The sequence below is a fragment of the Geospiza fortis genome, unplaced genomic scaffold, assembly GCF_000277835.1.
Source record: "Geospiza fortis unplaced genomic scaffold, GeoFor_1.0 scaffold376, whole genome shotgun sequence".
Taxonomy (NCBI): Eukaryota; Metazoa; Chordata; class Aves; order Passeriformes; family Thraupidae; genus Geospiza; species Geospiza fortis.
Genome location: NW_005054636.1, coordinates 225,791 through 250,405, shown reverse-complemented (window position 1 = coordinate 250,405; position 24,615 = coordinate 225,791). Strand labels below are relative to the sequence as shown.

Here is a 24,615-nt window from a genome sequence, read left to right as displayed (position 1 = left end):
TTGCAAATCCAATCCCTGTGTTCACTGGGTCAGAGTAAAGTGACAAAGCAACCATGAAGAGGCAAGTGAAGGAAAACAACGCTGGAATAAATAAAGGAACCTGAAAAATAACCGCACAGAGAACCATTAAATAATAAGATCATTGTAAAGTAATGACTAAGGCATTTAACCTTCCATAAGATGTAAATTGGATATGACCCAGCAGTACAGGACCGTTCTGGAAAAATAAGGGTATCTAGAACAGGCACACAAAATGTCAGTGATGCAGAAGCCAGGCCCTGCCAAGTGCTATGCAGTGAGTACCACAGAAGTGTCTTAATTACACCCTAAAACACTCCAGTGTTTTACTTCCTCTAAAATGTAAGGACTGTAAATAAGTTACATTGTAAAAGTCCTTCCTCTAATCCCCCAGCATATAAGCAAGCAGCTCTAACCACAGTAAAGATTTCCGTTTTGATAATTACCCATTAGAAAACATTTTAAAACACAACCAGGAGCTCAAATCACCTTTTAAAACTATTAAGGACATATTGATTTTCTTCCTAAGGTAAAAATCAAAATCTAGCAGGAAGAGAGCAAATTAAACAGCAATTTGACTAGTGATAAAGATATTTGATAGTGTTATGCACCTGATAGTGACTGAAAAAGCACTTTCTGACTGTATGACTGATGGCATTGCCAGTGTCACTGCTGAAAGCACACAAAGTAACCATATCAAACTTATTTGCTCAATTTTCAAAAACACCAATACAATCACTCTCTTAGCAACTCTCTGAAGGAAATGCCTACAGGCATGGCTTATGAGACATTAAGTGTAATGGAAAATTGAGAATTCCTCGGAGATTGTTCTCTTCCTTTCATGCCTCAAAGCATTACTGTTCCTCTTTTGTGTACTGTCAAAGTTTTTTTTTTAATCAAAGCAAAACAGGTTGTACTTATTTAGTAATATACCTCCTTTTTTTGCTAATATACCTACAAGAATGCAACAATACACATTCTTAGTTCTTCACAAAATAGTCATCTTGGCAGCATCTGAACAGGGATATATTTCCCAATTTTTTGATGATGGATATTATCTTTCTGGATACACAATGGGACAACTTACTTTGTATGATGCTACTTAAAACAAGCAAGAAAAATAGCAGAACCAAGGCCAAAATAGATACTACTCAAGCGGCTGGACTATTAGCATTTTCTTTCAGGGTTCACAATAACTCTGTCTGCCAATCCACTGCAAGTGCCAAATATTACAATAATGACACTAATCACTTATTTACACAGAAAATTGGCATACTTGATATTGGATATGCAATGACATAAATGCCCTCTCTCATAAATTCTTGTGCTTGACATGACTTTTTTGTTCATGTTTTTGTATATTTGGTCATAAAATTATCCAGGCCTTTATCAAAGGACACATTAAATAGAGGACTGGCTGAAAATCAGGTTGGCACAAGTAACCCCAATATTTGTAGTCTGAGCCCTCTGTGGCTGCAGAGGGCTCAAGGTATTTTCACACAGCTTGCATCACACAGCTCATATCACACAGCCTGAGCACAGCAGACAGGCAAAACTGAGCAAATGCCTTCATCTCAGCACAGCAGCTTCAGTCTCTGCCCCCCAAGCATAGGAAAGAGGCAAGAATTCTTTTCCAGGATGGAACACAGCTGGGGTAGCACTGGGGACCTGGCAGGAAAACTCTCACTCTTCACTGTAAAGAACTGTTGTCTCTTAAATCGGTTTTTCCTGAGAAAGAGGTTAGCTTGTTACATCAGAAAATGCTCCCTTGCTGTCTGACTGCAGGACAGAGAGGAGGGAGGATTCATGTAAAAGAGTAGAGAGCAGATGTTACCTTGAAAGGACGAGGCATATCAGGACGTTTATATCTGAGATAAATCAACCCAGCAACTACCAGTCCAATAAAAAGCCACCTGGCAAAGCTGAGGAAATTCAAGAGGCTGTAGAGATCCCCGTTGAATAACATTATCATTGTGAGAGGATGCTGCAAAAGAAATTCAGAGCATAAGAGGGGTTTAGTAGATCGATCTCTATTATTTTACAGCAGTGATGTCAAAGTTTTCCTCAGGGACAAGCAGCACAGCCTTATGCACACACCTGAGTGCCACAGACTTCAGGCTTGCCTTTGTCATAAAATCAGGTGTGTGATCAATGTCCAGCTGTCTCCTGAGACCATTTTGGATCAATATATATCTGTCCTGTGTGGCCACACATAGTCAATACAAATCTGTCCCTTGCGACCCAGACAAAAATACACAGGCACACTGCACCACCAAAGTGCTGGAGCATCCTGGGCAGCATTCTCGTGGGATATAAGCTCACTGCAGGTTTACTTGCTCATTGCTGATGTAAATGATAAGAACAGTTAAATTTTGGTCACATCTAATCATATGAAAGCGGAAGTTTCTAGGTGTTTTGTGGAAGGAAAAATCTTAGTGTCCCAGGCTTCATAGGGGAAGTGAGCAAAGAGGGCATGGCAAGGGGCAGTTCCACACCATGAGATGCCAGCGGGGCACACTGGGTTGCCACCAGCTTGAGTTTGCCTTTGTCCAGACTTGCAGAGTGTAGGCTTATTGCGCATTGTAAATGCAAATATTTATGAGAAGAAGGAAGAATTTAGCCGTCACTCAGGTAGCTATTTAAGAGCAAGAAGGAGAGGGGACACCAGAATAAATACAGTTCCTCATTAAAAAAACTAGTCTGAGATACAAGGCTCCTGTGAGGCAGGCAGAAGGTTATGTACAAACCAGTGTTTTGTTGTGAGTTAGATGGTTAGGGAAGACTACATGGATCTATTTCAAGGGAGTATTTGGACAAAAAAAAAAAAGTCCTTGCATTTGGACATGAAGGAGTAAGTCAAATCAGCAGGAGGGAAGCTCTTGGAAGTGAGAGGTTTATAAAAAGGCCACAGGTGAAATCAACTGCAGATGCAGTAAAACACTGGGCTAAATGTTTACACATAGAAAACTATCTTGTATTATTTATCCAGATTCACAGTCTCGCTCTCTTTTTTTTCAAAGGAGTGCAGACAACATGGATTTGAATCAGAAGGACCAATATTTCAAAGGTAGGTCTCTTGCCTCCAACCTCTAATGACTTACAGTACTTGGTTCCTTACATATAGATAGTAAGCAAACTCCTATGTAAATGTCAAGGGAAATTGTACCATGAATTGTATTGGGCAAGATTTCTTCTCTACAGACTCAACCTCTAAAAGCTTGAAATCTCAGTTATAACTAGAATGCAAGCTATATACAATAAAGCAAGTGAAGGAGAGCTATCAAGAAAACATACAAGAAAGCAGGATTACAATCAGGTAGCATGATTTCTATGAGTTAATACACACATCTATCAAATTCCTCGTGTTGGTGAGGAATACTTCTGGTCCAGGTAGCTCAGCTTGCAGACTGAGATGCAGATTGAAATGCAGACTGCGTGGAAGCCTGAGACCCACAACAAAGAGCATGAAAGATTGGTGACTCCAGGCAGATGAGCAGATACTGGGTGACACAGCAGGAGCTGGGAATTGCTGACCCTTTGGATACCAAAGCAAATGAAGACCAGTGAAGCCAGCAAAGTGGATGGACATGGAGATGGATTAGGAACCAAAGACTTGGGAGGAAGAGCAAGACTTTTGGGGAGAATGTGGGATATAAAAGGCAGTAGGATTCCTTTGTCAGGGGTCCTTCCTCAGGGGCACCAGCTCAGCTGTTTCTGCGTTCCTGTGCCTGGACTAAGTGGCTTTATGGAACGAGACATCAGATATTCTGCCATGGGAAACCTGGGTTCAAAGCAGTGGGGAAGCCTGGCCTGTGAGTGGGATGTGCAGGAGTCCAGCAGTGACCCCCTGAGTCACCAGAGTCACCGCTGGGAAGGGGCTCTGGTGCCAGCAGGGACATACCTGGCACTGGGCACATGCTTGCCAGGAAGTCTCGTGAATGTTCAGACTGGAAAATTTCTCTAGCAACATACACACATAAACAGATTTCTTAATTTAAAAAAAAAGGTGTTGGTTTATTTTTTTTTTTTTAATTTAACAAGCCTCAAACGCATGCTTGTTTTCTCAGTTTATCCTCAAAAGCTCTTTCTTTTCTTACAGCATGTAGAACTTGGAAGGAGAAATAAAATAGGGAAATGCTAAAATTACTGTTGATGTAGAATATATCCTGCCACTGCTCTATTTGCAGTAAGGTGAGCTAAAAATTTGCAATCTTTGAAGGAAAGCCATCTTCATACTAGAATCTGACTTTTTCAAAGGAAATCAATGCACTGGTGTAACAGGACCATATGCAATAGCAGAAAATGTCTGTCAGGAAAAAAGTAATATATTAATACATTTTGTGCATTTCATTCCACAAAAAACAGTCAATGCAATTTACCCACAAGGTATGACTACACCCAAAGAAATAAAATGCAAGCTAAATGTTTATGGAAAATTAATTTCATTAAAACTTTTCACCATAATCACACTGCCTAATTTTCAAAACTTCAAAACCTATGGTTATATGTGCGCATATAAAATTCAACAATTCAGCAGTGAGCTTATAGGCTTCAAGAGCAAAAACCAATTTAAATTCCACAAGCGTTTGCTCTTAGTAGCATAGACTCATAGGTGCATCTTCTGCTTTGGCTGTGAGTCCCTAAATATGGCAGAGGCCTTTCCAGATATGCTGCAGTCATTGATCCTGAAAGTGGGGCTGAATGCCCAGGATTATGAAGACTGCATGTTGAGTGAAAATCTTCCTGCCACTATGAAAACTGAACTTTGAAGTTTAGTCCTAACATTTTACCGTAAAAATTAGTTTGCAAAGCTAACACATGACCAACATTTACCTTTGCTGCTTATTTTAGAAGTCTGTAATAGGATTTCCACTGAAGCACCAGTGGTTTTCCTTAGCAAATCCACAGACTATTTCACAGGCACATGTTCTCTCGTTTTGTAATCACTGCTATGCTGGACAGCTGAGGGCTCTTCCTCCTTTATCTTAGTTGCAAAACCGCTTGCATTTTTTACTGTAAGGTAGTATAATGAGCCCTTAGGGTACTCCCAGATGCTGGTGTTTAGTTCAACTTTCAGTTAACTGAATCCCTTTCTTGTTTGTTTAACTAGGATTTGTTTCTCTGAAAGGCAACTAGCTCACCACTATCAGGTCCTTAGAAATTCAGGGCAATAAGATATGAATTAGGTTGCAGTGAGAGGCAAGAAAGCAAGGAGGAGATGATAGAATAAAAACAACTCACAAATCTCATTCCCCTTTCTCCTGTCCTCCACCCTGCCCAAAGCCCACGTTCACATTAATAAATGAGACTCAAGCAGCGCCCAAATTCTGTTTGAATCCTCTAGAGCAAGCCTGTAATATGAATTCTAGTGCAGGAACATTTGTTTGTATGATTTACCAAAACAATGACAGCTGGCAGAGGAGTGTGCTTGCGGACATGAATCATGGAGAGAATTTCTGGAAGGTGACCCTCACGGGATGCAACGAAGAACATCCTGGTGGGAAATAAATGTGGACAGATTTTAAATGTGCTCATTACTGTGAGTATGCCAAGTGGCTCATGAAAGTCAGCAGAGCAGAACTTCTTTGTCTTGTTTGAGGTGTTCTAAATGAAAGCACTGGAAGGAGAAACCCCCACACAGAAAGCAAAACCATCTCTGAAGGTGTCCCTTGACTGGTGTTGGGAAGGAGTTAATATTTTCCCTCCAGTTTTCCTCCTTTACGCGAAAAAAAGCAGCCATTGATTGAGGGCTAGCCTCAGAGACATTCATTTCCAAACCATTCGAAGGATTTTAAAAATAGTACCCCACACAAAGTGAGAAAAAGCCCTACACCTGCTAAACAGCGTAGTCATTTATCATATCCCACTAAAGGAATAAACCCTACTCTCCCTTCCCCTTGCTTCCACACTTTCAGTGTGTCTCCCAAGCCCTGACCCCCAGGAACATCAGCAGTGCTCACCTGGATACTGCAAAAACGCCACCATTCATAGATCCAAAGCAGGAGAGAGCAACAAACACAGGCACAGCTAAAGAGAAGTTTCCCATCAGTCGTTCGGCAAAGGTCTGTTAGAAAAGAGAGAGAAACACACAATGATTTTTCATAAAGCGGGAAAATCATTTCCTTCTATTAACCAATTATCAAGGTGTTAGTTATCCCCCTTCTCTGCATCCCTCACTGAAAATCGTGCAGTGCATTTGTTGCTTCTTTTGTGAGGGTTCAGCTACTACAGCTGAGCTGTCCTACCCCTACCCCTGAGGGCATGTGGAAGGGCACGGCTCCAGTTGAAGCCATGATGAGGAGGTGGAATTAGGCCCAGACTCATGTCAATTTAAACCATTATGGCTCCAAAGAAGAAGATCAAGACCTGAATGTATTAAGGTTTGATCTGCACACCTAATACCTTTTTTCTACAGCCTTCCTTGCACTCAGCTGGTACTACCCAGTGGTATCATCTATCCATTCAGGCTTTAGTGTTTTAGGCTAGCAGAAGAGCCTTAATTGGAGTCTGGGGCACCACAGGCAACATGCATAATTTTTGTCGTGTTTATAAAAGGTTTTCTTTCTAGATCTCCCATTAGCTACAGAATTTGGTCATTTTTCAAAACTCACGTCAATTGAAATAGCCACAGGCAGTATCACTACTGGAAAAGAAATGGAATTATTTATTTCCTCATTGTGCCTCAGATACCAGAAATATAAAAATCAGTGTCATCACCACAATTTAGCAAGGACAACCAAAGCAGTGTTTCCTGGCCAGGTTGCCTTGCAACTCCTTCCCAAATGAGCTCCAGTATTCACAGCAACCCCCTTCCCAAGTACTCAGGACACACATTGTGCAGAGACAAAGTTACTGTATTCTGCCACTTAAGATAGTTCAGAGTTCTCTCTTCCATAAATATCTGTAATTCCTGCTTCCCAGGAGCTGAGTTTACAATTTAGCTCTGAATTTTTCAAGCATGTACTTGGCTATGAAATGTAAGTCCTATTGACATTGTTATAAGAGGTAAATAAATACAGTCCGATGTTACAATATAAATGCTACCGATGACCTGAACTGCAATCCCACTCATCAGTCAAAAATCAAATTTCACTGGGATGCTAATAAGTGCTGCCATACTAAAACCTGACTGGATGTGTCAACCCAATCTTTGTCCCCCCTGAAAATTAGAATAATATCAACAAACATAACTGCAGCAGGAACATATCTTTGTATTTTTCTTCTGTAACTTACCACTGCTACAGCTTTTGAAAGCAGCAATTCCCCAGCACTGATTGTAGTGAAATAAGCCACGTTTGTTAACACATAGCCAACTGTGACGATAATCATTGAAATGCATATTGCGAGGGGTATGTTTCTGAAATACACAAGGCAGCTCATTATTTTGCAATCTGGTTGCTAATCCCTGAACATGAAACAAATAACATGGGGAAAAAGCCACTAATGATGGTGAATGCGCATTTAGTGATCTCAAAATATCATCACTAGAAACTACCAGTAAAAAAAAAGAATAAACAAAACCCTCTGGACAAAGGAAATAGGTTTATCATGAAGAGGTGAGAAACCATTTGAGGGAGGAGTCCTTTGGGGACACCAAGGGGGCTTATGGCCCCCATGCTTCCCATTGGTCCCCCACTTCCCATTTAAGTTGCCTACTCAGATTATTGACCTGCAAGCTGAACCCAAACACCTGGAGGTGTTTGACATCTTCCCCTGGATACCAAAATATCCATCCAGCATGCAAAATTCTGCCCTTTCCTCCTGGGTGTTTTTCTTCTTTTCCACACCTTACCACATCCCAGTGATCTCTCTCACTATTCAGGGGAACATGAGAGCAGAATATGACACAGAAAGGGAAATAGTACAAATTTGTAAATTTAGTACAGCACAAATGATGCTGAAAAGCACAACCCCCCTGCCATCCTAGCTAAAATACAGAACAACAAACAAAAAAATAATAACACCAAACTTTTATGTAGCATGTCCTTCTAGTCAGAAAAGTGGAATTATTTCTGTTTTTAAAAGGAGGAACAGAGGCACAGTGAATCTGTCCAAAGCCACACTGCAAGCAAATGTTTGAGTCAGGAGAAAAACCCAGGTGCCCCAAGTGTTAAGCTAGTCTCTTTCCACCTAATATGATTGATATCTACGTCACACCAAGAAAAAACTCAGATCTGAAACCAATCCTTTAGTTCCAAGGCTGGCATGTACAGTCGCTCTGAGGACAGCTGAGAGCTCCTCTTTCAGGGCTGGTTCCTTCCAGCTTTCTATATTAAGGCTGCTTTTGGAGGGATGGTGTGGTTGCCATATTTAAAGAAGGTCACCCCAGCAGGTGGCTAAAGGAAAGACAGGACTAGGAATTTTGGTATTCCAGAAGAGATCACAAGCACATTTCTCAAGAACTATTGTAATCACCTCAAAGGAAAAGGTATTTTGAAAACCAACACAAAGATCTTTCTTTTCTGATATTTTTTTCTCGAAGAAACATAGCCAGGTAAGAATTTAAGGATCTTCTTCACTTTATTTCCCAAATAGATCCTTCACGTCATTATGGCTGTATAGAGCTGAAAACAAGCTCTAACCTGAGACTGAATAAATAAATGTATTTATAAATAAGTAAAACAGGATGGTATCATTGTTGCACATCTTGCCCACCTCAGAAACCATGGTGTCAAATGCTCCCATTAACCCAGACACACAGGTGGGTAAGAGGATCGTGCTGGGAATGTAACACCAAATCTGAGTAGACATCATGATACTGTATTAAGCCACAGTTACCTCATGCACACATCTCAGGTGAAGAAACTGGAAGAAGGAAAGCCAGTCAACTTGTAGGGTGTGTTTGTTGACGGAGAAGATGACAGCAAGGACTAGAGCAAAGAGCCCAGAATACAGGTGCTGTATTGCTGGAAAACCCACAGTTACGGACACAAGAAATAACTGCAGCTCTGTGTGGTGATAATTTATGCCAAAATGAGGTTTGTAAGTCAGACAGATAATAGAAGGCAAAATGGGGTCTGTAAGTTGCTAGATATATTGCAATCAGTTGGGTTAAGCTTCTTACCTGACCTGGGTGTATAAATTGAATTCAATCCTCTTAGCATCTGATTCAAGGTAGGGATACATGGATTTAAAGCCTCTCAGAGCAGGTATTTTATCTATATTTTCTGCATCGCAGGTGAAAGCTTCAACCACCAAGCTTTTGGAAAAATCAGCCCTGACTCCAACCTTAAAAAGAGTGTTTTCAGCCAAATATAGCAAATTTGGACTTTTTTCACAAATACCATTTAAATGACTGAAAGCATAGTGCTAAACTTAATAGATTATCTTTGTTTGTTCCAACTCTTACTAAACACCTTATATCCACATCTAATTTAAATCCCAGTTTAACTTGTGATATAACAAAATGGCAATTCAAAATGGGGAGGAGGTGGTGGGGCTAAGAATCAAGCTTCCAAATGTGTGAAGAATGCGTACTTTATGATTGGCTTTTCACAAATATTAAAATGAATATTATATGTGTTATCTTAGAAAGTGATGCTGTATTCATTTTCTTAAGTAGCGTGTTAAATATAGTTTTAGGTTAAAATATAATGTTAAAATAGAAACTGTGCTATGTAGGATACTTTTTTTTCTAAAGAAAGGACTCGCACTGAGATAGCAGCCACAGGACACCTAAATCTTTCAGAGAAAAAGAATTTATTGCCCTCTTATCAGAAGAAACTGACTTCTCGCCTCACTCAGCCCTGAAGACACCGTTAGGATTGAGAGGAAGAAATTGACGATGACCAGACAAAATCCTTTGTTTGAATGGAATTTATGCATCATGTATGAAGTGTATTAATATGCAACAGGCTATCATTTTTAAGGGTTAATCCTCTGTTAATGTGGGTCCTTTTTCAGGCTTATTTTGCCCAGAAAAAGGTACCTGGACATCCATAACTCTTTGTTTCTATTCTCTCATATTGTCCTAATCCAAATTGTCCAAATAATTATTACTCTAATTATATTACTATTGTTATAACCATTTTATTACTATTAAACTTTTAAAATTTTAAAAAACAAGTGATTGGAATTTTTCACAAAACGTGACCATTATCTGAGCACTTCAAGTCCTGCTTTGTTATGCTGAAGAGTGCTAACGCCCTTGGATAGTAATACCAACAAACACACTCAGAAGAATAAAACCCCTGAACAAGCCAGAACTAGTCAGGAAGCACTATTCATTAAAAAGCCTGCAAATCATAACCCAGCGCCTGGAGCAGCACAAGGGATGCTGTGACTTCTCAGCTCTCAAGTCCCTGTTCCTGGAGGAAACGAGTGCTCAGGCTGCACCACCTTTTGTCTCCTGGCAGGAGTGAGCTTTCAGAGGGCTGTGGTATCCCTGCACAGCCCTTCCAAGCGCTGCTTATTACCCACTGCTTCCAGTGGCAGATTCAGACAGAAATAAAAGGCCAGTTTTGAGATTTCCAGGATAAGCGGTACGGTATGGTTCACTTCTCACTGACACCTCCATTCAGATTCGCGTTAGTCCTCAAAACACCTGAAAACACAGGCAGACAGGCAGGAACCATATGCAAAACCACTGAGTGAGAGCTTAAATTGTGTCTTTTCTATTCATCCAGTTTAGGAGACTGTTCCCAATTTGAAACAGAATCCCATTATCAGATTCTCTGCTGTGAACTACAGTCTCCATGCTAGAATAAAAGCTATAATGCCATTAGCAATAAAGACTACCTCCTTTCCTTAGAGGATCACTGTACCAATTTTCTTGCAATATTTTAGATACTCTCCAGACTTCCAAATCTTGTCTCTAAATAAGAAAAATCATACCTAGGCTCTAGTCTCAATTAAACTGCCTCTACTGATGCAGTTTCCACCTTTTCACTGCTGCATTCTATGAATCACACAGAACACAGGGTGCCCACAATACTGATAAGCCATGTTTCTGGTGTAAAACAAATTCACAGCTGCCTCACAACTAGCTGAGACTTTTGGACTACAGAGAGAAAATTCCATAATTGGTTAGAAGGGGAAGCTGCTGCCAGGTAAGTCTTTTTGCAATACTCATGTCTTCTCCCAAATCTTTGAAGAAAATCAGTATCAAAGGGAATCTGAGGAAATCTGAATGAGGACAATGTTGACCATATAATTAAACAGCCTTTTAAAAAGTGGGTGACAGACAATTAGGATAGCTTCTATGTAGCTGAATGTTGACTACAATTGAATTGAATCTTCATACATTTAAGACTTACCCATCCCTAGCTGCTATTCAAAGCTAAATCTTCCCCTTCTGCCCTATATACAGAGTAACTGTAATGAAGAATCACACTTGAACAAAGAGTGCATTTACCTTGTGATTCCCAGAAAAAGAGTCACCAAGGAGCCTACCATCACACACAAGTTCAGGGCTGGGAATACAGCTAGCCCATCCTGTGCCATACAGGGCTGAAATGGTTGCCAAGCAATGCTGTATATCGCTTGGAAGCAAATTTCCTTCCTCTAGAGCCTGTAAAAGGCACCAGGGCATATGGTTCAGCTAATCAGGATAACCACTGGGTTTTGCATTTAACCTTTAGTGCTGCAGAATCATAGATCTTCTGATAATCTGCTCTAGTACATCTCTACTCCTACAAATATTTTTGCAAGAAAAAGCAGAGCAAGCAAGGGAAAGGAGAAAAAAACAGTATAAAAGGAAAAAAGAGAGAAAGTCAGAGGAAGAACCCTAGGGTGACAAAAACCATGTCAACAAATCAGCTGAGGAACATTCCTAGAAATGTACAGCACATATTCCAGGTTAATGGCAACTTTTATAACAGCAAACAGAGCACTAAGAGCCGTGTCCACTGAGGGCTGTTTTCCCTATGAAATGACAACCACGCAGTCAAAGACACCCCTCGAAGGCAGCTGAGTTCACAACGATGAGGCACCTTCCTGCCACATTCTTTGTCACTTAGAGGTCATACCAAAACCTCTTCCTTGCATCCATATCAAAGCCAGGTTTTACAAATACTCAACATAGTCAGCTGTCCTGGACAAAGCTGCGCTAGCAGGACCCAGCCAGGAAACATAAATAAAAAGGTTGAAATAAATAACTTAATTACTGATACGGTTACATGAAATTACATCTTTACTGTAGTAAAAAAAATTGTGGAAGATAATTTTGCATATAAATTTAGAATGCCAATAACAAAGAAGGAAAGAAATCCTAATTCCCTCATATGATTTATGGGCAAGGATTTACTTAGTTTTCATGAGCATGATGCTGTATATTCTATATTTCCTTAGTTGAAAATTTACCACCAGAGGAGTTTCAAAAGTTCCCTTGTCCAATAATTTATTCACCATTTGCAATCTGCTAAGCAATTTTTCAAATGAACTCTTTCCAGATTTTGGTACTCTTAAAAAAAAATCTAACCATCCACTGCACTGCCCATAGCACCAAAACTTAGCAGAAAAAGAGCAAATTTATCACAAGAGTAAATTTATCCAAATAACCTGACACTGAGGGAAAAAACCAACAAAAAACAAACAAACAAACAAACAACAACAACAAAAAAAAAAAAAAAAAACACACAAAAAAACCCCACCAAAACAAATACATAAAGTGGCAAGAGAAATTTAATATTTCCAGGACTTCAGTGCAAGACTAGAAGACACTCAGGCTTGCCTTAGTAAGCACTGTGTTCCAGAGTCCAAACTATGTCTCTCACCATTCCCAGGCGGTCATTCCATGAGCTGTGTCAATCCTAAATCCTGGACAGCAAGCAGCACATTTCAATATAAATTCACTTATCCCTGACATGTTTTTCATGTAAAAAGCAGCCTATAAGACAAGACTTTACACTGAAGGGATCAAATCATCCTCACCATATCAACAGGTGAAAAGACTACAATCTCATCCATCTGCTAGGAGAAAACGCAGATGTAAACCCTCAAAGGAGGTCACCTCCCAGGACTGAATCAAAGCCAGGAATAGAGAGACAGAAGGGATGGGCATCATCACTGCACCTCTCAGCTCCACATATTTCTACATGCTAACCAGTGTCTCAGCAACTGCTGACTTCAGTGACAAGCTATTGTTTTGTTTAATGAAGATTCCCATCAGCAAAACATCTCTTCACTGCCTTCCAATATGTCCCATCCTTATGTTCCAGATCAGAGGAACTTGCAGTCTGTGGGCTTGCAGCTTAGACAATATCCAATTATATAACTGCCCTCTGTCATCTTGTGATCTTTTTTTGATTTTGAGAGGAGGAATGAAAGAAAGGAAAGCCCAGTCATTAAGATGCACTCTCATTTATACCACCACCTGCTCCATGGAAGCTACTGCTGGAGTGAAGTTTTAAAGGGCTCCCCTTATTCATTTCCATGCTTTGGTTCCATATCTCTTACTTCAGAGACACAGCAGCATGACACCGGGATTAAAGAGTGAAGAATCAGGCTGCAGTCTGCATTTCAAAGCCTTCTTGCCTTCTACCACCTAGAAAGAGAAGAAAAGAGCTTCTGCTGTGCTAATTACTTATTGTCTTCTCAGTGTTTGGCTTCACTGGTTCAGATTATAATTGCTTACAGTTTGCAAATAGGGTCTTCCATGACCAACTGACTTTAAAGGGTCATACTGTGTATTCAGTGTGCTGCAAAAGGCAGGAAATTTTATTAACTTCTCAGGTGTTTTCAGCGCTCTTTCCAACAGGTTTTCCTCAAAAACTAATCAGCATAAATACTGCCTCAAGAGTTAGGTATTAATTGCACAGGGTAACACTCCTCCATAAAATATCTCCTTTCAGGCAAACTCTCCCAACTCAAGTCTCAAGAGGCAAATCTGTCCAGAGCCCTGGAGAAACTGAGAATAGTTGTTATGCTCACAAGGGGATTGGCTTTATTTTAACAGATGTTTAAAGTTGGCTGTGATGTCTTTGTGTACACTCAGGTTGCCAAGCCAGATATCTGACCACAGTGCTCATTTATGTCAAGCCCCACCCTGTCAAGTCAATACCTTTTACGAAACATCTTTCTTGGAAGAGCAGAATGAACTCTGAAACTTGGACTACCAGCCAGAGACACTCCTCATGGTCAAGCAGGATCCTGAATCGTTTTGCATGGAATGCATAGCACTACTGGCATTCCCAAAGAAAACTATGCCAACACAGCAGATGTCAAAGATGACAGCTAAATACACAAAGAACTTTTGAGATTACAGCACTAAATATTAGTCCCTCTGTCTCTGCTCAGCCTTTTCTTCTATAGCAGGCATGTGAGTGCTCCTAGGAGCCAGAAATGAAGCATAAGGTGCAGCACACAGAGCTACTATGGGGACTAATTTTTAAAATCTCTTTAAAAGAAGCAATAGAATACAGACTTGAAACATAAAGTATCAACCACCCCCTGCGATTTCTCAGTCAACTCTATTTCTGTAAGTACATCAAGTGCTAGTGTTCAACATCTTCATGTTGCAAACTTACTGTACTAAGTTTACAGCTGTGTCCAAAAGACATGTGAATAACCAAATGTGGCTTTTATTTTGCACTGTAACTTGACCCCAAGTTCAAGTGCAAAATAAAAGCCACATTTGGTTATTACAAATGGCATTACTACATCCCTCCTGACAACCTGGAAGTCCCAAGGAGCTTGCTCTTCTTTCCTACTGCTACAGTCATACCTGCAGGGAACTAGGCCTACCCTAGGAAATCAAGTGTACTTATTTTTGAGTCTAGGAGGCTTAACCAGAGGTACAGCCAGGTGCCTGGAAAATGCAGGATCTCTAGCAAAGGCTCTGCATTTTGCATTTCAGAACCTGAAATGGTAGTGAAGATGGCCAGAAGACAGTGGTTATTTATCTAGTGTATTGCAATAAAAGTGAGGTTTAGGTTCGACCTAGTTAAAAGATTGTCTGCCACTCTCACAAAAGCTTGCCATTTAAAGAGCAGCAGAGTCTAAATTCAGAGGATTCAAATACAAATATACTGTCACTCCTGGGTTTGATGAATGACTTCTATGTTTCTATCTTACATCATCATTTAACATCACCCTCCTTTTATTTCATTTGTAGTGAACATTAATGTCCTCGAGGAAGTTTGTGACCTTTTCCACCAGAGAGACAAAACCTCAGATTTTACTTTTATTGCCCAGCTCTTTCCCAGACAGAAGATGAAAGGAGAACCTCTGCTCTCTCAAAGAAAGTTCCAGCATTTCATTTTCTCCTGAGGTCTATTTGTGGAAGTGCTCCCAGTACTGCCAATAGTGTAGATCATGGTGAGAAGCACTAGCAAATCATGGTGCTTGCTTGGAGGCAAGGAAGCCATAAAAACAAACCTGACACAGGGCTGTAAAAAATAAACATCTGCCTGCACCCAGCTCCTGCATGGAAATGAAGGGGAAAGGGGGCAGAGGCACAATCCAAAGCACTTCCTCCAAGCTGCTTTACTTAGTGGGTCTAGTGGGTCTAACTTCCTCTTAACTACTCCATATCATCGCATATCTCATTGCCAGACTTAAATAAATGCAAAAGGGAAGAACTGAAGTGATTGTGTATCAAAAATAGTTCAATTTATTACAGCGGTGTGACCGTGTTCACAGGGGTCTGAGGACGAGGGAAGAGATGAGGATCTGACTCCATGTTTCAGAAGGCTTGATTTATTATGTTATGATATATATTACATTAAAACTATACTAAAAGAATAGAAGAAAGGATTTCATCAGAAGGCTAAGAATAAGAAGGAATGATAACAAAATTTGCATCTCAGACTCTCTGAGCCAGCTGGGCTGTGATTGGCCATTAATTAGAAACAATCAACATGTGCCAATCAAAGATCCACCTGTTGCATTCCACAGCAGCAGATAATCAATGTTTCCATTTTGTTCCTGACACCTCTCAGTTTCTCGGAGGAAAAATCCTAAGGAAAGGATTTTTCATAAAAGATGTCTGTGACACAGCGGGCTCTCCTGGGAATTTGAAATTATTAATTCCCTGAGTACCTGATTTATGAACAGTGTCTACTTTCTCCAGACAGGATCACTTTTCTTAGGAAAGATGGACCACTGGCAGCAGTTGGCAGTGGGGGAGTGAGGGATATTTAGAATTATAAACAAGGGAACCTGATCTGGGCAATGTGCCGGTCAGGGCACGTAACTGAGAAACCTAACCCATCATCTCCTGCATAACAATATCATGGCCAGGGTAAGCCCACTAAAAACAGTGCTGCCTGTCACAGTACCCTCCCCACACTGCCACAAGTACCTCAGGGTTTGCAGGGAGTGGGGCTGGGGTGGAAGCAGAGCCCTGCCTTGATCCGTGTGTATTTCTATTGTCTACGTTTGTAATTTGGGTGAGGGCAAATGACAGAGCAGCACTTTGAGGAATGCAAGGGAGCAGGCAAGGCTGCTATCATCCCCAAAATGATCTACTCACACTCACAGCCTGGCAACAAGTAGCCTGAATACCAAACTCCTCATTCAGTTCCAGTGGAAGGTACAGGAGGGAATGCTATCCCCTTAACCCCTCTAAAAGCTGGACTTTTTGGGAAGCATCACTGGTAGCATATTAATGGCTCCCTACAGGAATAAAGGAAGGTAAATGCTTAGATCTACAGAGGGAAGAGCATACACCTCTGCGTGTATGTGCATAAAAGGAGTCAGATTTTTCATACTTGCTAAATTCCTTGACATTTAATTTTGAGCAGGAGGGTTTCCACAATGCCAAGGATCATAAAGGAACAATTTGCTGCTGTATGTTGCCATTGATATTTCAGCATGAATGAAAATTGCACCATTTGGTGATGAAAAGAGCCGCTATTTGTAATAAGGAGCACCATGGAAACCGAAATATCACTTACCAAGACAGGGTCTTCTTCTGAAGAAATTCAAAATGAGAAAAATGGTAAATGCAGGTGCCTTAAAGCATTAGCATTTTTAAAGATACAAAAAAGGTGTAAATGAAATTAAAAGGAGATGTCTTAACAATACTGCACTGCCATGAAGGTGGCTGTCTGGCAGATAAATTGTTTTCTCTGCAGAAAGCAGGGAAATTCTGGTCTTGCTAAGGACAGCCCAGCAAAGCACCTAGAGATGTGGGACAGCCCTATACAGCCACTGAAATAACTCTGTAGGAGTTCTGACATAGAACAGAAATCCAGAAAACTTCAAATGTGAGCTTAAATATGCCTTTGCAGCACACAGTAACTGGAAGCACTTGAATGGAGTTCAAATGGGAATATCAACTTTTTCTATTTTATTACCTTCTGTGCTTTGAGTAGGGAAACAGTAAGCTGAAATCCTCTCTCACTAAAACTTCATAATGCTGAAACTACAATCACAAGCATAGGAGAAAAGCTTATCCTTGTCTCTTTTGATGAAGTGATATCATGAATCAAAATATGCACAATTTTCAGAATGGCCAGTAAGGTTGAAGTTTCCTTTTTCTGTGTTCAAACTGAGAAATCTTAAACATAACCTTAAACATAACCTTAGAGAGTTAATCCTGAAACTCTGCTGCAGATCAAGTTCCCTGCAGTTGATAGTGACATGAAATAGCCAGACTTAGTAGCCTATTTCAATTATCTTGGACAGTATAATCAACGAGACTCAGGATTTTAAGGCTGACTCATCTTTGCAATTGCACATTGTTCGGTGTACCCTCTGCAAAAATGCCCTATTCTTCCATGCTAAAATCTTAAAATGAAAGTGATAATGAGGGTTCATACAGAATTTACCACATTATCTCTTATCCTGACCCATAACATCAGCCTAAAAGGACCGTGTACCGGCCATCAGAAATCCCTACATCCTGGCACTCCACAGCAGCCTGTCCAGCACCAGCCCCCCTGACTTCTGCATTTGAAAGCAAACCTAGATTATCATAGAAAGATTTAGGTCGAAAGGGACCATTAAACGTTATATAGTCCTACTTCCCTGGGAAGAGGACAGACCCCTTCCCTGGATCAGACAGCTCAGAACCCCACCCAGCCTGGCCCTGAATGTTCCCAGGATGGGGCATCCACCACTGCCCCAGGCAACCCATTCCACTGCTTTACAATTGTAAACCCCTTCTTCCACATAGCTAATCTAAACCTATTCTCCTTTGGTTTAAAATCATTACCCCTTTTTCTGTACATTGCAACAGATCCTGATAAAAATTCTGTCTTCGTTTTTCTTGCAGGACCCCATTTAAAAACACCAGCTCCGGGGAACGGGACAAATTTATGTGTTAGTTTAGCAATAATGCTTGCAAGACATTTTTTCAGTAACCAAAATAAGCACAAAGCAAATGGCAGCTTTTGGGCCTCTGTGGGCAAAAATATATTCTTAAAAGCAGAGAAAATATGTAATTCACTGCACTCCAGGGTCATTCCAGTACAGCATCGTGACTCTGTCAACACTTAACACCAAGCCGAGGTGGCCTAAAGCTTGGATCTGTTCATGTCTGGGATAGCCTGCAACTAAGAAAAAGCCTCTGCTCATGACTTTTACAATCACCAAGCAAGAATCTTAAAGGATTGCTGCTTTTTTTTCACGACCATTGAAATATTTCTTCCTCAGACTCACAAGCAGCTTATCCTCTAATGGGAGTTTTGCCCAAGGAAAATTAATTTCATGGTCTTCTACATTCGTTGTGGATAAATCTTTACTTTTATCTGGTTTTGCTTAGCAACTGGTTTTTTTCCTGTAATAAACAGATATGATAAACTAGAAGTGCCTGTCATTCCTTTACAGTGCTAGATGAATGTAAATTTTCTTTCCTTTAAAACACCCCCACATAGAAGTTAAACCTCTTGCCATATCAGAGTGCTCCTATTCATTATCCATTCTTATTATCTATGGAGGAGGTCTCTAAATTGCTGTCAGATCTTTCCAAATGATGGTATCAAAACTATTCTTGTAAGGGATTTTCCATTCCATCATACTTCAAAAAATTAAATACTGTTATTGTATAGTCCACTTTTTGACAATAAACAAAACATAATGTCAAGGTGAAGCTGGAAATAACAGCACTTGTTCAACAGCAAGTGCTGCAAGTGAATGAGGATTGACATAATAAACCACAGCACCACTACTTGTGAAATGCAGATTATTCACTTCACAGCACCTCTGGAGCATTAACAATCTTATATAAATCCTCTTAGTTTACATTTCATGGATATAGGCTGTACTGTAATTTAAATGACTAAAAACCCTAATGGTCACTTAGTTAACAATAGTCGTTCCATAAATAAAATATCACTCACTTTGTGTTTAAAATTCCAAGATATTCACAGCCAACTATCAACATGTAAGTGACCAGAACCTGCTCCCAAGAACATCTGCACACCCATAAGCACCCATAAAACAGCCACCATGCTGTGAAGGGGTGTGCAGGGGAATAACAATCTTAGCATTCACTAAACCATGCTGTGAAGGGGTGTGCAGGGGATTAACAATCTTAGCATTCACTAGGTAAAGATCAATTCTCCCTGATGGAAATTCTGCTGTAACACGGGAAATTATGTACTCATCTACAGGAAAGATATACAAAGCCAAATTGTCTCGTTTTGATATGACTATTACATATCTTAAATACAAGCCAGCAATCTCACTACCTATTAAAAATGAACAATCAGATAAGAGAATCCCATTTAATGTCTCATACAAAAAGACTGTGTCAGAGTAAGTCATTGTGCTGGCTGAAGTAAGTGGAACATATTCCTTCTCTTGTGTGTGTAATACCATTGCTATTGGAATTGTGACCATGCCAACTACTCATGGTGGCATGGCACGTCTTATTAACTCTTTGTGCATTATAAAACTCCAATCTGATGTGCATGACTGCAATAAAGAGCATATGGCCCTTGCAATTTTTGTTGCCCATTGCTTTGTTTGTATTTTATTCTCCGATTTTGTATCTTATCCCAGCAAAAAATGCTGTCTTACTTTCTCTGACAGTCATATCACCACCTCTGTCAGATGGTGCCAGCCAGCATCAGCCTAATGGTATACTCCAGTAAAAGATTTACTGTTAATGGCAAGCAAGATGCTCCTACATGTGCTGGTGTAACACCCTGCTTACCTAACACTGCCTTAGCACTCTGCTCTTCCTCATTTTTGAGGCTCAGCATTAAAGAGAAAATGAAATAAAAAGTGGCAGAAGAGGGTCATCCCCTTCTGGCTCCAGGAGAGGATGCACCACATACAGATCACAACACTGCACTATGAATTAAAGTAGCTGTTGCTGCCCTATATAAACAACCACAGGTAGTGGGGGTCATTTGCTTTCACAAATACCAGGATAAATGGCTGTGAGACCTCTTTTTCTATACCCAGGCTATAAACCAACACTGGCAGTACCCATGAGAAAAGGCTGACATGTAATTTCATAAGGAATTTCAGGGTTTTGGCTGGGGTTTACAGCTAGATTTCAGTGCTATTTGAAACACAGATTTAATTCTCAGACCAAAACATTAGGGTGAGTGCTCTGAGTCACCTCCACAAGAGCTAATGCTGTTGGTAAACACAGAAATAAGAGCTCAAGCATCAGACAAAGCCCGCTTCCAGTTTTAAAGTGGGAAGGAGAAAATCTGAGAGAGGTTTACCCACAACACAGAGCAGCACCCACACTAGAAATTCTATAAAACACACTTGCTGTCACAAAGAGTGCAACACCCCTGGGACCTAGGACAGGAGATGTGAGGTGCAGCTTCAGTGACTGCTCTGAATCACCTCAGCTGGACTTGTCACCCTCGTGAATTTACCCATGTTTCTATCTACCCCTAATACACTATTGCCCATCACTTTTACAGTAATTTCAGCCAGGCTCCCTGCTTATGAACCACCAAAAGAGAATGAAAATGTCTAATGGAACCTTCACTGTGGCCAAGAGAAGAGCTGCTCAGCCCTGAGAAACCCTTCATCTCTCCAGTAAAATACACTCTGTTCTGCAGCAGAGCATCAGTCTTGCAAGGGATTTTTATTCCCACCATGAATATTTTGCTGAGCAGCTCAGGTTTCCCATGAAGAGGAAACTCTTCAGGTACTGCTACGTAACTCAGTGAAATAGAAATAGATGTTAGAATAGTTTTGCATGTGTTTCAGCTGGTGAAAATGAAGGAAAATCCAGGGCAATGGAAACTTCGAAGGTTTCAATATTTTGTGTTACATTACCCTGCTGGTAAAGCAGATTACGATTTTTCCAGCTACCCAGAGAGACTGTAGATAAACATTTGTTTTACTTCCTTAGGAGAGCTGATTCATAGTAACCATGATTCACATAAACAAACAGAAGTGATTTAAAAAAACAAAAAAGTAAAACCAGCAACAGGAAAGCAAACAAACCTTACACTCAGCAGGTTATCACATTGGCAAACAAAATGAGCCACGAGGGCTAGAAAGGAGCAATATGTTGTGCACTGGCACAACACCACGCACCAAATAGCCACTGTGGGGACAGACAGGGCCAGCACACAGGCTTGTCACATCCTCACACCTTGGAGACACCAAAGCTCCATGAAACAGAGCGGCTGCAGGACCCTCTGCAGCAGCCAGCCACAGTCTTGGCACCCAGCACACGCCTTCTCCACTCCGGAGCAGGAGGGAGGGCAGGAAGCTCCTCCACCTGAGCTCCCTGGACTTTGTTTCCTCAGAAGAGGTGCCACAGGCTTGGCAGAGGAAAGCCTGTTTGAGGGCTTGTATCCTAAGTGTGCACTTCCATGTAGATGTTTGCCCCTTCTGTGTACACTGCAAGCAGAACCTCACCCATACCTTCCATTGTCACCTATGAACTGACGAAAACAGTCACTTGTAAAAACCAAAAGATTGAAATCATGCAATAGTTTTGGTTGAAAGGGACCTTAAAGACCATCTAGTTCCACCCTCTGCCATGGACAGGGACACTTTCCCCTTGACCAGTCTGCTCAATCATCATCCCCTCAGAAGAGATTAGTCCAGACCCCCTTTCTCCACTGGCCCTGGATTAAAAAAAAGAGATAAGGACAGGCATCACAGCAGCCCAGGCATTCACATGTCCATTCATCTGGTGGGTTTGCAGGAACCTCTCCCACCCTCCCAGGATCCTGCCCCAACGATGCATTTTTAGGACTGTCAAATAGTTCTAACAAATGATCTTCAAAAAGTTTCAGTTGTCTCCAGGATTCTGAAGGAATTCATCCAGTCATTTTCATTTCAAGTTGGTTCTTTTATCTTAAGCCACAGAGTCTACATAAACAGAAACAAACATATCAAAGCAATGGCTTCTGAAGTATTGCCTTAATGTAGATCTGCCTTAGAGGAGGAGGACAATCCCTGAGGCAGCATGCACTCCCACCCTGCCTTACCATCCTCCCTCCCAACAGCACACACAGAACAGAACCACTACTGCCCCTGTGTCCTGGGATATAGCAGTATGGTATTCCACTCTCTGCCCTTGCAACTTATCTTTTTCCTTTCATCCTCCACCTATGTTTGCTGCATAGATTTGATTTTTTAGGTAGCTGACTACTGTCACAGACATCTTTTATGAAAAATCCTTTCCTTAGGATTTTTTCCTCCTGACAAGCTGAGAGGCCTCAGGAACAAAATGTAAACATTGATTATCTGCTGCTGTGGAATGCAACAGGTGCATCTGTGATTGGCCCATGTTGGATGTTTGTAATTAATGGCCAATCACAGCCCAGCTGGCTCGGATAGAGTCTGAGCCACAAACCTTTATCATCATTCTTTCTTTTCTATTCTCAGCCAGCCTTCAGATGAAATCCTTTCTTCTATTCTTTTAGTATAGTTTTAATGTAATATGTATCATAAAATAACAAATCAAGCCTTCTGAAACATGGAGTCAGATCCTCATCTCTTCCCTCATCCTAAGACCCCTGTGAACACCGTCACAGACTACCTTCCTGATTTCTGACTGATGTCTTGGCAGTATCCTTATTACATTTTTGAGACATAAAATGAGCTAGAATCAGATTCTCTATCAGACAATTAGAGGAAAAAGAGCAGAGGTAGCACTATTAATTCAACTCACATATCCACAGATAAAACCCAGCACAGCAATACTGTATCGAACCATGCATCTATAGCACTCATTTTTATTCTGCCATTTTCCCACTCACTCTTCTCCAACACCCATGCCAGGTGTCTGCTATAAGTTAACTCTGTATGAAATAATAATTCAGTCTATAAAAATCAAACAAATACATAGAAAAAGACAACTACTGTGTTTCTTTAGCGTGCACAAAACTTTAGGTATGAAAACTGCATTGTCTCATCCTGAATATTTCCACGGCCTTCAGCTTGACTTTTATGTGAGTAGGAGTATTTTATACAAGGAATACAAATGTTAGAGCAGGCAATTATACAAGTGACCTTGCCTTGCTTCATTCAATAGTGAATTATTAGTCTTCTCAACTGCAGTTTTATAAGACATCCTTATTGTCTTAATTAATGATCAAGGTATATCTTTGAAATCTTTACAGACACTGCAGATTACATCACTCTCTTTTCTAATTTACTCATATTGGCTCATATATCAGTTTAAAGCCTGCCGCAGGTAGCTCTTCACTGCAGTCAATTTCTAAACAGAACATCGTGTTTCTTTTTTTCTTTTTCTTTTTTTTTCTTTTTTTTTTTTTTTTTACTTAAAGAGAAAGATAATAAAGAGGAAGTGGGAGTTAGAAAGATCTGAAGACAGCTGAACCAATTCAAATGCTAAACTGGGGTTTAGAAAGCAGCTGCCAATGACAAAGATACAGCACCCCAGGGTCATCTCTCCCACGGTGTGGAATTTCACCACAGGACTCAACAGTGATATAAGCACCCAAAAAAATGGGGTGGGGGGAAAAAAGCAAGTAACTGCATATGGGAAAAGAAAAAATAAATAAAAATATCTGATAATATGTATTGACTGTGTGTCACGTACACATCCCTGAACATCATAGACTGTAACAGCATCCCTAACTAAATGTCTTAAGAAAACATGCAGCCTCTGGAAAGCAGCAGGCACACACAGTGGCTGCCTCTGCCTGTCTCAGAGGAAAGGAAGAGGAATAGTGCCCGATGAAATCTGCAGCCCTTTTGTTATCCCTGTTGCTGAAGCCTTTGCTCCCTGTGACCACCTGGATGACGGGTGAATTAATGCAGTGAGTCATCTTCCCAGACCCTCTGCTGCCCACATCTCCTGCTCTGTGAATTCAGAGCACTGCTCAGACACAAGGTGCATCTGTCAAAGACAAGGCAGGGAATTTGCAGTGTTTTCTGCATACATCTGGGTCCCTCCAGACTCGGGCTGCACTGTGCTCTCCAGCTGTGCTCTCCATTCCCTCTCTCTTCTGACACAGCACTGCTGTGAAGGAGGACCTCATGCTCCTGTGGGGCAGGGGACACTCAGGCAGGAGGAATTTGCATTCAACAGCCAAGAATGAGGAAAACAAGAACAGAAGGACCGAATCTGCATCCTCAGTTAATTATATATGGTAGCTACTATGTTGAAAGTCTCAAAAATTACAGGGCCAAAGAAATGTCTTCACTACAAGACTACAGGATAATCCACACTATCAAATCCAAAAATCCAGTCCAACGTAATTGAAGTTAACAAAAAAAAGAAAGAAACCAATTATTTGGATTTTAGTTTGGGTT

At 40.7% G+C, this 24,615-nt stretch overlaps 1 protein-coding gene across 1 annotated transcript in view; it reads right to left on the bottom strand.

Moving 5' to 3' along the window:
- The window catches only part of SLC7A11 (solute carrier family 7 member 11), a 62,924-nt gene that overhangs the window by 7,222 nt on the left and 31,087 nt on the right, over positions 1–24,615 (bottom strand). The window contains exons 7-11 of the mRNA XM_031064811.1: positions 7,252–7,375; positions 5,979–6,082; positions 5,416–5,512; positions 1,853–2,002; positions 1–100 (exon numbers count right to left, since the gene is read on the bottom strand). The exon at positions 1–100 is cut by the window's left edge and continues 69 nt beyond it. Coding sequence (XP_030920671.1) covers positions 1–100; positions 1,853–2,002; positions 5,416–5,512; positions 5,979–6,082; positions 7,252–7,375 — 575 coding nt within the window. The remainder of the gene's footprint in view (positions 101–1,852; positions 2,003–5,415; positions 5,513–5,978; positions 6,083–7,251; positions 7,376–24,615) is intronic.